At 37.6% G+C, this 12,879-nt stretch overlaps 1 protein-coding gene across 9 annotated transcripts in view; it reads right to left on the minus strand.

Moving 5' to 3' along the window:
- atp8a1 (ATPase phospholipid transporting 8A1) overlaps positions 1-12,879 on the minus strand; it is a 101,055-nt gene that overhangs the window by 50,534 nt on the left and 37,642 nt on the right. For 4 of the 9 annotated variants that reach the window (XR_534658.2, XM_008420549.2, XM_008420545.2 and 1 more), the window contains 6 exons: positions 11,958-12,085; positions 11,213-11,290; positions 11,015-11,103; positions 7,805-7,852; positions 4,992-5,064; positions 333-438 (listed from right to left, as the gene is read on the minus strand). Coding sequence is in view for 8 of the 9 variants with exons in the window: in XM_008420549.2 (XP_008418771.1) it covers positions 333-438; positions 4,992-5,064; positions 7,805-7,852; positions 11,015-11,103; positions 11,213-11,290; positions 11,958-12,085 (522 nt within the window). In the remaining variant the exon portion in view is untranslated. The remainder of the gene's footprint in view (positions 1-332; positions 439-4,991; positions 5,065-7,804; positions 7,853-11,014; positions 11,104-11,212; positions 11,291-11,957; positions 12,086-12,879) is intronic. The other 5 variants (XM_008420550.2, XM_008420548.2, XM_008420551.2 and 2 more) reach the window with 2 other exon arrangements.

Genomic DNA, 12,879 nt, shown 5'->3' on the forward strand with positions numbered 1-12,879 from the left:
TTAAACATCAGAGAAACGCTTCAAGGACATTTTTATTCAAACCACCTAAAAGCAGGTTCAGTATTGCTTGTTATGTAGTTTCAGAGGATGTGTACAGCAGCAGTTTGGGATATATAAATAGACAAAATGTGTCCTAAACTGTGTTTTGAATGTGGACACGTTTTTTTTTTTTAATAATTATAAACTTGTAAAATGTTGTAGGAAAAATTCTTGAATGTTTACAACAAAGATAAATCCTGAGTTTATCAGTCAATTTAACAACAGAACAGAGGCATTTGGCATACACAACATGCTGGGATAATATACCAGAAGAGAACAGGAAGCTGTAATACCTGGAGAAGCGGCTTGGTAGATGATTTTTTCATCCGCGCGCTCAGGGACTGCAGTGTGACAGATGGCCATCATGGTCATGAACTCCAGAATAACAGCAGCTGTAGGCTAAAGACAGAAGAAAAGACCGCTTTGACTTTTAATGTTCTTAAATAAAACATGTTAACAGAAACGACCTTGTTTTGAAGTCGTGTCTCTCAATCGGAGGCACAGAGAGATTTCTCCGATTGAGAGACACATCGGCATGAAGGAGACATTTTAGACATCTAGCTGATTCTTAACCGTAAAATCCAGCAAAAGCAGCAAGTAAGAGCAATACATGGAAAAGGGGTTTTTATCAATTATTTGCTGCAGATCAGGATGAACTGCAAGTTGACATTTAAACAATGCCCTGTCAGAGAACTGCTTCACTGGTAAAGAAAAACAGAAACAAAAATGTTACTTAAAATTTGAACTGGAAAATAACTAAATTTCAAAAATACAATTTAAAGTGCCTTGTGTTTGCATTAAGCATACTAAAAACAACTTTCCAGTGTCAACAGCTATAAATAAATGCCAAAATTTTTAGATCTTTACTCATAATTTTTTCACTTCACAATCATGAAGTATGTTGTGTTGGTCTGTCATAAGAAGCCCAGTAAAACAAAGTGTTTCATATTGTTCAGTGACATCATTTGAAAACGTTTCAGTTACTTCAAAGCTGAAGTATGGATACTTTTGCAAAACATTGCAACACCTTTCTCTGTTTTGCAGATTTAACCCAAAAAATATTTTCATCCTAATAACTCTATCCATCTTAAATCAAACCTAGAACCAGTTTTCAGTTAGCAAAAACACTAAAATTATCCAGTATTTCTTTTATATTACACTCTTTCATTTTTTTATACATTGGCCATCAAGTCTATTATGAATAAAAATCCTCCAGTGTGCTAGAATGTCACCATTTCCCTTGATCCTTTGAAAGGCCAGCCTAAGGTGTGTGTTACCATCTTAAAAATATGTGGTGTAAGATCTGAAGTGTCAGATCTGATCGGACAGATGACAGCTGGTAAGGAGCCAATAGGCTCACAGAACTCGCCTGCCGGATTCAAGCTACTGACACACATTTAGTCATGCTTTTCCAACCAATATAAACTTGTCTCAGTTCATGAGGGGGAGAAAAAGAGCCCAACCTACATACTCAGGGCATTTACATTAATGAGAAGACCAGTATGACTAAGCTGCCGTGGGGTGGACTCAGACAGGCATCTGCTGAGGCTCCAACTAACGCCAAAGGACTACCAGTGTGGAGTCAGTGACTGCAACTGAGCCAGGGATATTAGCAGCCTCCAGGGCCGCAGAAGGCCATCGTATTACAGCAGGGGTAAAACAAAAACAAAATATATATATATATATATTTCCTAACAATGGACTAATATTAGCTCACCCTGCTGCTTTACCATCTCCACGAGAAATGAATGCAGCTTTCATAAGGCTGCTGTAACGGAATACAAAGCCGCTGTTAAACATGCACTAATCACTAACCTTTAATTATGCTTTTAAAGTGTATGAATCTGTGAAGTGATTATCTTAAAAAAGTGCTTCTTTCACTCTCTTACTTAAGCACAAAGCTGCGTACTTGACATTGTTAGTAGATTTGTTCTGCTGGCCTTGAGAACTATGATGAAAGGAGCAAGGGAGAAAATAAATGATAGGGACACAAAAGGGCAAATCAAAGGGCCACTTGTGAGTGAAAATACACAGAGTCTATTACAGTCCAGGTGGCGCTGAGAGGTCTCCTGTCTCCTGGCAGCATGCTAATCTGGTCTGGGTTGACAGGTATCCTCTGAAGGACATGTGGATGTGGATGTGTCTGTGTGTGTGTGTGTAGGAGAGAGAGAATTTGTGTGTACTAGTTTAAGAGCTCAACGATGATGAGAGTAAAAGTCCATCCTGGAACTCCGTTATAATTTTTTAAAAAAAAGGAAAAATGAGGTCTTTGTTTAAGAATCTGTATTATTTAACTGTAAAAACCTGAATTTGCATAAGGTTGTTGGTTATGCTGCTTGGACAAATGGTAACAAAACCATCCCAATACATATATGCAATAGATTTGATCATTTCTCAAACTGAATTCTGGGTAACCTGTGCCACGGCCGTAGTGAAAGACTCATCACTTCAGACTTGACCAATGTGCAAAGAGGCTGAAGGGTCAGGAGAAAGTGAAGAGGAGAGCTAGTGAATAAACACTCAAGATGGTGAAACTCGGCAGACAGCAAGTCCAACATCAACATCACTACAAGGCGTTTCATTTTATCAGAACTGTTAACTCTCCCCTTCTCCTGACCTCCTCACCATGGTGTTAACGTTATGACTCCAAACAGCCTCCAGACATGTAAAACTGTGAGCAATGTCCCAGCAACAATCCTCATCACAGCCTATAAGTGTTTACAGAGTGAAAGTTCTAGGCGTGAAGTGAATTCAGCACTGCCATGCAAGTGCCAGTGATATTTTAGTACAGTGCTAAATGAGCTTTAGTGTCAAAATATATTTAAAATAAAAATATATTTACCTTTTTGTGGCTTATAAATGTATGTAAAAGTCAGTAGGACTAGGAATCACTAGAGTAAAGACCAATCAGAAACGGCTATCTTTACTAAAGGCCCACCCAGAAATCAACAATTTTCAGTTTAATCACCAGTTAGAAATGAATTAAACTAGGAAAAAAATATATACAAAAGATGTTCTTCTGCTGCTGTAGCCCATCTGCTTCAAACTTTGACATTTTGTGCAATCAGAGATTGTGTTTTATATGCCATGGCTACAGACTGTGATTATTTGAGCTACTATTGCTCTTCTGTCATCAGAAACCAGTCTTCCCATTACATTCCAACACTTATAAGGCCCTTTTGTTCACACAACTACCTCTTCTTTTCTATTTGGGACCACTCTCTGCAAACCTGAGAGATCATTTTTCCTTTCTGAAGCTCAGTTTGCACCATAAAACATCAACTTCACCACATCTTATGCTTGAGCTGCTACCATCTGATTGGCTCATTTGCCATTGGTGCTCACAGGCAGTAGGACAGGTGTACCCAATAAAGCAACTGGTGAGTTTTGGGATTGCATTTAACAAATAAACAAATATTAGGTGTGAAAATAATGGACCACAAAAGTGCTACGATGTTAAACACCATTCACAGTTAATCACCTAATAAGAAATCCTGCTTCAGCACAACAGAGTAATCATGAGCAGAATTAATACCGAAGCCGCAGAGAGACTGTGGTTTTAAAACAGCGGTGGGTAATTAGCAGTGGGCGAGGGCCTATCAACACGGAGCCGGAGCAGACCTTAGACAAACCCAATGTGTGAACAGATTCTGCTGTCATAACAAAGCAAACATCACAGTGGGATTACCATTTTCCCTGAGCAGAGATACTGTACATAATTAGATCTGACATTCTGCCTCCTCAACTCTGCTCTGCAGCTGAGTGACTCACAAGCAACACAACCACAGTCTTCACCCAACCTACTGTACGTCTGCAGATGGTCATGAAGGCTTCCCTTATTTCACATCTAGAGTGTCTGGTGAATTTTAGGATAAATTTCGCTTTTGCTGATCTCCTGGGCGGTGTTTAATATTTACAGTAACTTTAAATATAGTCTAATAAAGGTGTAACTATACTAATATTAAATAGTTTTGTTCCAAATATAAAGAACTGTAAGCAGGGTTTGTACATTTCTCCCCACAGCATGTCTAAGGTAAGTTTTCAGCAGCACACTAAGGAGATAATACAAATGACATAAAACAGGCAGTATTAGTTTACTATAATATGATATATTTTATTACTATTATTAAATGCTTGTGGCAGTATTCTACAATCTAGAGCAAGGATAAGGAAAACTAAAATCTTAACATTTTATTTTTGAAATGTGTCTCTCAAACACATCCTAAATATCTGACCAAGCCCAAAACACTAATCGACAAAAAAAAATACCCCAATTTCAGAAACCTTTAAGAAAAAAATAAATAAAAGTCAACCTTCACTTCAATACAAATCAATAAATCATTGAGAATTCATAAAGACTCATTACATTGAGACGATCCCAAAAAAATCATGCTAATGTAAATGACATACCTGTTCAAATTAAATGCTCAAACACAATATGTCAGTCCCAAAAAATAATCTCTGTAAAATGTTCATTGTAAGTTTTCTGGCATTTAGCAAATACAAAAAAATGTTGGCAATTCTAACTGACTTAAAACAAGAAAAGATTAGTTTGTAAATAATGTTTTCCAAAATTAGTCTATTAATCAAACATTAGACTGCGCTTTATAACAAAACTCTGCAGTTTGAATATTTGGCACTTTTAAGGACTTTCTACACAAATCAAGCACTTTCCAAACCTCGAAAACATCTAATTGAAATTCAATGCAACATTGAATAAGCAACAAGGATTTCAAGCAACCAAACAAACTATGTATAAGAGCAAAAAACAACCACGTAACCATATGGAATCCTTAGTAAATTACACCAACATACATGCCAAAACAGCCTACTCAAAAAGGCAAGGAACAAATTACACAACATCTGAGAGTTGGACTCAAAATCCCTTTTAATTTGTCCTAAGCAGCAGCAGTCAGTGGAGGCAGGCGACGGGGATCCCTGGCATTACTTACGTGATTGTTTTGGAGGTTTTCCAGTAAGCTCTGGTCATTAAATCCAGCCTCCTCTGATGAGTGTGTGCTGTGCCTGGAGAGAGGCAAAGGGGAAATGTCGGCTCACTAGAACACACTTTGATAGAGCAACTGAACAACACTAAAAGCGGACTAGAAAGTTACCAAACAATAGACTTGACTGGTAAATAACAGATGAGCGGTATACATTACAATCAAGGCGCAATTTGACAGCAATGGAGATGACGACAAAAGAATAAAGACTCCACAAGAACTTCTGGATTTCCCCAAAATTTAAGTTATTTTATTTCCTGCTATTGCACCATCAGAGAAAATTATTTTAATGGCCGATCAAACTCTTGTCCACATTTTCTTTTCTGAAAACCTAGAAGTTATACAAATATCTCCATCAACTTTAATTGCAAACATTAATAGTGCATAGTGTGGAAAAACTTGAATATCATTCATAGTTTCTCAGAAACTACACAATATCTTAGGTTTAAAAACTAAAGAGTACTTCTAAAGAATAACATATGTAAAGGCAGCACCATATGACACCTGTGGTTGCAAAAGAAACGTGTTCTCCACAAGTCTAAGAGAAAAATGACCCTGCTTCTCACTTGATTTATTACCCAAGTGCTGACAGATCTCTAAGAGTTAATAGTGCAATCAGTGCTGTGTGCCAGCAGTATTGACATAAATTGAATTAACTACATTGCAGGCAGAATGCTAATGTCGGGTTCTTGGGCTTCAAGAAAGCAATGTTAAGAGCGAATACTTGGGATTGTCTCCTCTTTGCCAGAAGCGGATAATTCCGAAAACAAAGCCCTGATATGAAAGATTATTATTTTATAAAGAGTCCACCCTCAAACATTAATCCCTGTTTTCATGTAAATGGCTAATTACTTCTTGACCTGGCTTATTCAAGCTCATTTTATGGATTAATTACACACAGAGTGATACATTTCAACCATTTATTCCAATTAATTTAGATGATTAGCGCTTACACGGCTAATGAATATTATAGGAGACCAAAAGAAGGATTTTTTAAATGTAGAAGTGTTACGTGATCGGTGACAGTCAAGCGAAGGATTGCTGTTGCAGTTATGCTAAGAAGCTGGTTGCTCAGAGTGTTGCAACCAAGAATACTTCTGGGAAGTTGAGCGGAAGGAGAATGTTTGGTCTGTGTACAAGCAACAAGGATTTTATTTCTTGAGCGAAACTGAAATCTGGTTTCTAAAGTCTCATGACACGATTCCCCAGTAAACCCAAACAAAAACACTTGGTAATCTTTTTTTTTTTTTACAGTAATTAAATTATATGTATTTTGTTAATTTACTTGTTTAGGGTATAAAACAGAAAGCTAAGGACTTGAGGCTTGACTAAATATGTTTACGGAGAGACTTGAGACTAATGTGTGGCAAGTTCAACGTAATATTCTATTCATCTGAGAAACTGAGTTTGGGGACACTGATGATGAGTTTTAAAGGCAATAAATTACTGAAATACATTAATGTCATTGCACTTTATTAAGATATACGTTTTCTAAAGAAAGTTTCAAAATAAGGGTTGCTGATTTCATATATTTTTTCATCCTTGTAACAGAAGGGAAGTAAATGTATAAATAGCCACTAGTCTCCCACTAGGTGTCCAGCAGGGATCAATCTGACTCTAGCATAAATAGAGTCCTATAGATCAGGCAGACAGCAGCGTTGCCCAAAGCACTGAGTTTGACTGACAGTTTACAGAGGCTGTTGTTACTCTTTCCAATCCAACAGGATGAGGAGTACAGAACCACGAAAGACAACCTGATAGCCAGCTTAAAAATTAAAGAACGAGACAAATTTAGGGAAAGGATAATGATATATGAAAAATCAAGACTCCTTATATATCATGAACTAGTGTTTAGAAAGCTATCCATGCTCAGGTCACTGAATAAAGGTTTACTTCATAAAAAGGCCTAAATGTGGCATTTCTTTCCTCAGATGTTTTCTATCATTATATGATACAAGCAGAGCAGCTTGCCACGTCTTTTCTCTCAATGAAATTTGCTAGAAGCTAGACTGGGTGAGAACAGATCGAGATATTGATTATCCGCCAGCACGCTCAGGTCCTGTCGCTATGGGAACAAGGGTGAAGGCAGTTCATGGTCAATAATCAGGGATCCGATATAGATCACAACTTTTACACACCCCGCTGTCCTGTTCCAGCTATGAGAGGGAAATAACTCATAAGTGAACTTACTGACTCGCTTGCTTTTTTTTTTTAATGTTTCAATTTTAAGAAAAAGTTCAGTCAAGAAATTGTCTTTGGAGGAAGCCTGCAAAAGTATATTTAACAGATTTAAATCGTCCTTAGAATGGATAAGTCAAACCCATGCAGCAAATATATGAAAGAGAGGAGGCTATAAATATAAGTGGCAGCCATTGCCAAAGTCAAACAAATGTGCCAAATGAAAACCACAGTTTCAGTCTCAATAACTACCAGTGAATGTTTTTTCTGATTATTTTATCAAATCAGACCTGCAGATGTATGCATGCATTCAACAAAGTTACACAATTTTTTCTTAAAGAATTGCCACAAATATTAACCATAGTCATCTGTATCACAACAGATATACATGGTGTTAAGAGTCAGTCACACACAACACATCCAGAGAGTACTGCACGGCCACAGAGAGGAATCACACACTGAGGTATTGTTTTCAAAGTCACCATTTCAACAAGGCAATGCAGCACTAATACATCACAAAGGCAGGGAGAACAGCCAGTTTTTTTTAAAGTTTTTTTCTTTTTTTCTCACACCAATCATCTTACCAGTCTTCTTCTGCAAAACTACCCTCCTCAGCTTCAGGGACATGGCTGCTGGAGCGAAGGTGGAAAAAAAAAAAAAAAGCATCTTGATGACAAAGTGTTTGGTTAATGTGTGTGAATGTTCAGGTGCCAGGGACTGGAGTTAAAATGAGGCTGTTAAAGTATCAGAGGTCAGATAACTTACTATGTTCCCTAATTAAGTATTCAGATGCACCACATTGATTTTACTGCAAGGGACTACATACAAGCAGCACTACATTTAAATAGCAGCTGGGAGTAAAGAAGAAGAAATGCAGGAATGGCCTGGTGGGTGGTAGCTGTTTCAGAGGGGCGTTCTATAAACCAGGAATCTTCTCTATGCCTCAAACCGCCCTGGCCTCAAAGCATCCAATTATCATCCTTTACACACGCATGTGTTCTCTGACGGCAACTGAAAGCATTGGTATTCAGCTCATGTTATGTATTCAATGTTGCAGCTCCTCAAAACTATAACAGTACACCAATCAGGCATTAAATTATGACCAACTGTTGAATACTGTTCTTGTCCCACTTTTGCTGCTGAAACAGTCCTAACATGTTGAGAAAACATGTTGTGGGGCCCCACGAATGGCACTAATCTGGTACAACAGCATTTTTTTTATTTTTTTTACATTAATATAAAAGAAAATGTAGCTTTTGATTGTTCAACTTGACAAAAGGTTCAGACATCAGTGAGTTGTGTATCAATAATTAGCAAAAGTAACAAATATCTGAATTGCCTCTTGTTATAAAAGAAAAGAGAATATAATATTAATGTGTAGCATTTGCGCATCACAAACTAATTTCTACAGTGATCAAGAATAATGTAAACTCAACTGAATACATTCAAAATTACAGAGACAATTGATGTACCACTACATGATTTCTAAAATGATTTCTTTTTGATAATGAAGCTCGCCAGAACACTACAGGTCTTCATTTGCTCTGTGAGACTTTAGTCTTTGCTAAAGAAACAATATTAACAACAAATAAGTCTGTCTGCACCTTTTAGGCATCAAATGTTTGTTTGTTTTTTTATCAAAAGATAATAAAGATAATTTCAACCTTATGTTTGGTGAGTTGGGATTTTAACTCGTATATATGCTTTCACTAAAGTCCAGACACCCCAAAGGGTTCAGAGAGACATTTTCTTTCAAACTAACATCATTTCTCCTTCAGACTTGTACTCCAATCCAGTGGAATTAATTAATGTCTACACCCTTGGGCATGGCTTTATTAATTACAGCAGTACTTAATTTGTGGTGAAGCGCACACGCGGGCGGCGGTGTCAGTTGGGGTTTTGTATGTGCGCCGAGACAAAAATTACAAGTCACGCTACTCAGTAGGAGCTAAGCACATGATTTCACATTTATTTTTGATTAAGTATGCATTTTTTTTGTCTTTGCATTTCTTAAAACGTTTCCCCATTTTCCCTTAATTTAGTGCAACACTCCAAGGTGGAGTCAAATGCTTAATATTTGCTGGTATGCTAATCTGCCGATTTTAGAATTATTTTCAGATTGATAGATTTATTAAATCTATTACAAGAACACAAAGGAGCTACTACGTGGTTTTCTTTGTTTTGCAAACTACAACGATTCAGCATTTTGTTTTACCACTCTGTTTTAGTTTGAGAGCCTAAAAGTGTGAATAGAACCAAACATCAGCAATTGTTCCCGCTGATCAATTGTTCATAGATGCACAAATGAGTCCTTACTTAACAGATACCCATTTTAGAGATTTAAAAAAAAAAAAAAGAGGAGGAAAGTCAAAGAAAAAAAGCCAGGTGATGAAAATGGCCTATTTTCAGCTTGACCTGCTGCGACTTGCTGGTTAGAAACTCAAATATCCAATCACAAAAACACTCTATGGTATACGAGCTGTCACTTAGAGACGAGGGCTGAAAGTTAGGTACTGTCAACATCACTGGGCAGTTTAAAATGAAGACCGAGGCGACACAGAAATGGAAAAGCTACTTAAAGAGAAACTGTATTTTCGACATGTCAAGACCTCAGTGAAAGCCCTGCCACTCCACCTCCACATTCTTCAGATATAAGAAAAATGGAGTTAGACGTTTGTGCTAGTTTTAAAAAAAATGCTTTTTTTGTTGTTTTTTTTACACCAGTGTAGTTATAAAAATCTTAACGTTTACACAAAACAAAAGGTCAACCAGCCTTCCCAACATTACATAAATCAAACGTGCAAGTGTCTGTCCGAGGTTCTACAAGTGTTGCTAAACTTTTTGTTTCTGCTTATTAACCCAAATCTTTTACCTTTTATGGCTAAATTTGAAATTGATGCGTCTTTTCACTGCTGCCTAAAATAAAGTCTTAAAGGAAAAAAGAGTTTCAATCAAAACACTAGTAAATCCCTCAAAAAAGGAGAAAAAATATAAGATAAAGATATAATGAAAAAAATCTACATCTGTCTTCCCTCTACATCTACAGTTTTTAAACTGAAATGCGAGCATCCATTTTTGGGAGGCAACACGTCAACAACATCTTTTCCACTGTAACTCTTGAGAGTGACATTGTTGAGCTTGCCTTGCTTATTCCCAACACTGGGAATGAGCAAGGCGTCTTTACAGTGGTTCTAATCACAGCCTAATGGGAGCAGAGACAACCAGATAAAATAATGTCTTTTGTCCTTCAGTGTGAACTTCATCAATCACACGTTTTAATTGAATCCTAACGGGATTAATCATGTACTGTCACGCCTGCGCTTGCTTTGCTTCTCTGAAGACACTCAGCTCGCCCACTTGTTTTGCATTTGCTGAAGATAATCATTGAGGCAGAGAATTGAAATCAGAGTAGAAAAAAAAATCCAAGAACTGATTTAATGAAATGTTAAAATGTTGCTAGAAATATGTCATTTATATGAGGATAATTAGCGTCTATAACAGGATACAGTATAAACAGGAAAAAGAAAAAAAAAAAATCAAGCTTTTGCAAACACCAAAGGGCTGCGAAGACGATGGTGTGAAGAGCCTTGGCTTGCAAATTTCTATCCAGGTTTTATTTATAGTTAACATTCAGAAGCAGAAGAGCACCGATGCAGCTGCTAATGAGACGGTGAAGAAGAACAGAGAAATGCCAGATGCACACTGATGCATACCCAGCATTTAATAAAGTCTATGGGGGAGGCAAAGGTATGGGAGGCGGGGTGGAAAGCAGGAAAAGAGAAAGCAGGACATACCCATAGGCCACACCGGCGATGGTGCACTTCTTAAACTGCATCACATTACAGGTCAGTGTTCCTGTCTTGTCAGAGAAAATGTATTTTACCTGTATGGGTAGAAAAAAACGCTTGTGGGTGCACAGTGCATTCCGAAATTCACACGTAAAACTCCTTACATTTTCCGTAAGAGAAAGTCATTTAAACCGAGTCATTTACCTGGCCTAGTTCCTCATTCAGATTGGACGTGCGGGCCATAGCTGGTGTGTTTGTGGCCTCATACAGCATGTCGGTGTCCTAAAAGGGATCAAAGGCAGCCATTAAAGCAAAAACTCAAAATGCATCTGAAAGATAACTCTGACCTGCAAGGGAGAAAAAGAAAAAAAAAAAGAGAAAAAAAAAGAATAAAGTTCCCAGAACTTATTTGCTGGAGTTTTATTAAGAATGTGAAAACTGACTAAGTATTTGCAGGTTAGCATAAAAAAGTGCTTCCACAGAGAGAATACTTAGTGGGTTGACCTAGTTAGGAAGATTACCATAAGAACATTTTACATCTTCAGTCATACACTTCAGATCATGTAGGATTGAGATGCACATATTCTGAGCATTTTTCATGTGTGCATTCCAAGCCTACACCTGAGAATCTGTTTGCTGAGAAAAACATTTCCATGAATGATGGTAGTGTCTGACAAATTTATTTAAGTTCTGTTTACCATCTGCTTGCCGATTGTCCTGTTGAATTGAACCAGAAGTCGTTTTTACCGGTGAACAACTTAAAAGGTTTAATTTCTAAATTTCCTTTATACAAGAAACCAATAAAAACATTAGAAAACTTGAGATGAAATGCATTTTCAATATTTAACTGAAGAAATAGTGAGAGCCTTCAATGATTTGATTTTGTGTAGTCATGTCAACCTGCAGTGTTTACAATGAGACAAGATGAAAATGAACAGTATTGACTCACCCAGTTGATGAAAAAGGCTTGGATGAATTTGATAACCTCCAGTGTGACCAGGAGACTTATTGGTATCAGGTTGTTGAAAAGGATAATGAAGGTGAGGAAGTTGAGGCCAAAGTTGGCAGCCCCTCCATCTGTCAGGGGAAATGTTTTGGACAAAAAACAATGAAACAGGAGAAAACTCATCAGTCTTTGCTTGGTAATGACAGTTAGTCAAATCAAAATGCCAAAAGGCTACTTCCAGCTGAGGGTCAACATTCAGCCAATCCACAAAGTGCTTTTGAACCAATGTTGAGCATTAGCTGAGAGTGGTCTTTTCTTCCACCCAACCTCATCTATTTTTTTTCTCAACCGATTAGCAATCCAATTCAAAGTCCCAAAGATTTAAGCCTTGGCATCCAGCATGATCCAGGCAATGAATTCTACAAAGCACTATGCAAGAAATGACACCGGTCCCAGCAAAAAGCCCCCAAACAACTGGTAATGACCAACATGTAACCCCACTGACACGAAATATGAAAACAGGAGGGATGTGATTTACCTTTCCTCAGCTTGCAGGAGATGCAAATGTTACCTTCCTCAACCCAAGCCTTGAGCTTAGCTTTGCGATTGAGAGGGCCAGCCCTTCCCCATGACAGAATGATTTCATAAGCAAAGAAAACTACACAACACAAAGGAAGTGGCACAATGGAAAGCTACAGCTACAACACGAAAACAAGGGAATAATGCTTTGTTTTTTGAAGTGAGGAGGAAGACAGACATTTCAGATGCTCTCAAGACAAAGGAGGGAGATTCAGTCCACAGCACATTCTCAACTGGTAAAAAGTGGAAAAGAGAGGGTGGATTGTATCAGTAGAAGTGTAAGTGTGATCGCCATTTCGGTTACTTCACGTAGCAGGCTCAGTACGATAGAGAAGAATGTTGGCAA

This window comes from Poecilia reticulata, linkage group LG10 (assembly GCF_000633615.1).
Source record: "Poecilia reticulata strain Guanapo linkage group LG10, Guppy_female_1.0+MT, whole genome shotgun sequence".
NCBI lineage: Eukaryota > Metazoa > Chordata > Actinopteri > Cyprinodontiformes > Poeciliidae > Poecilia > Poecilia reticulata.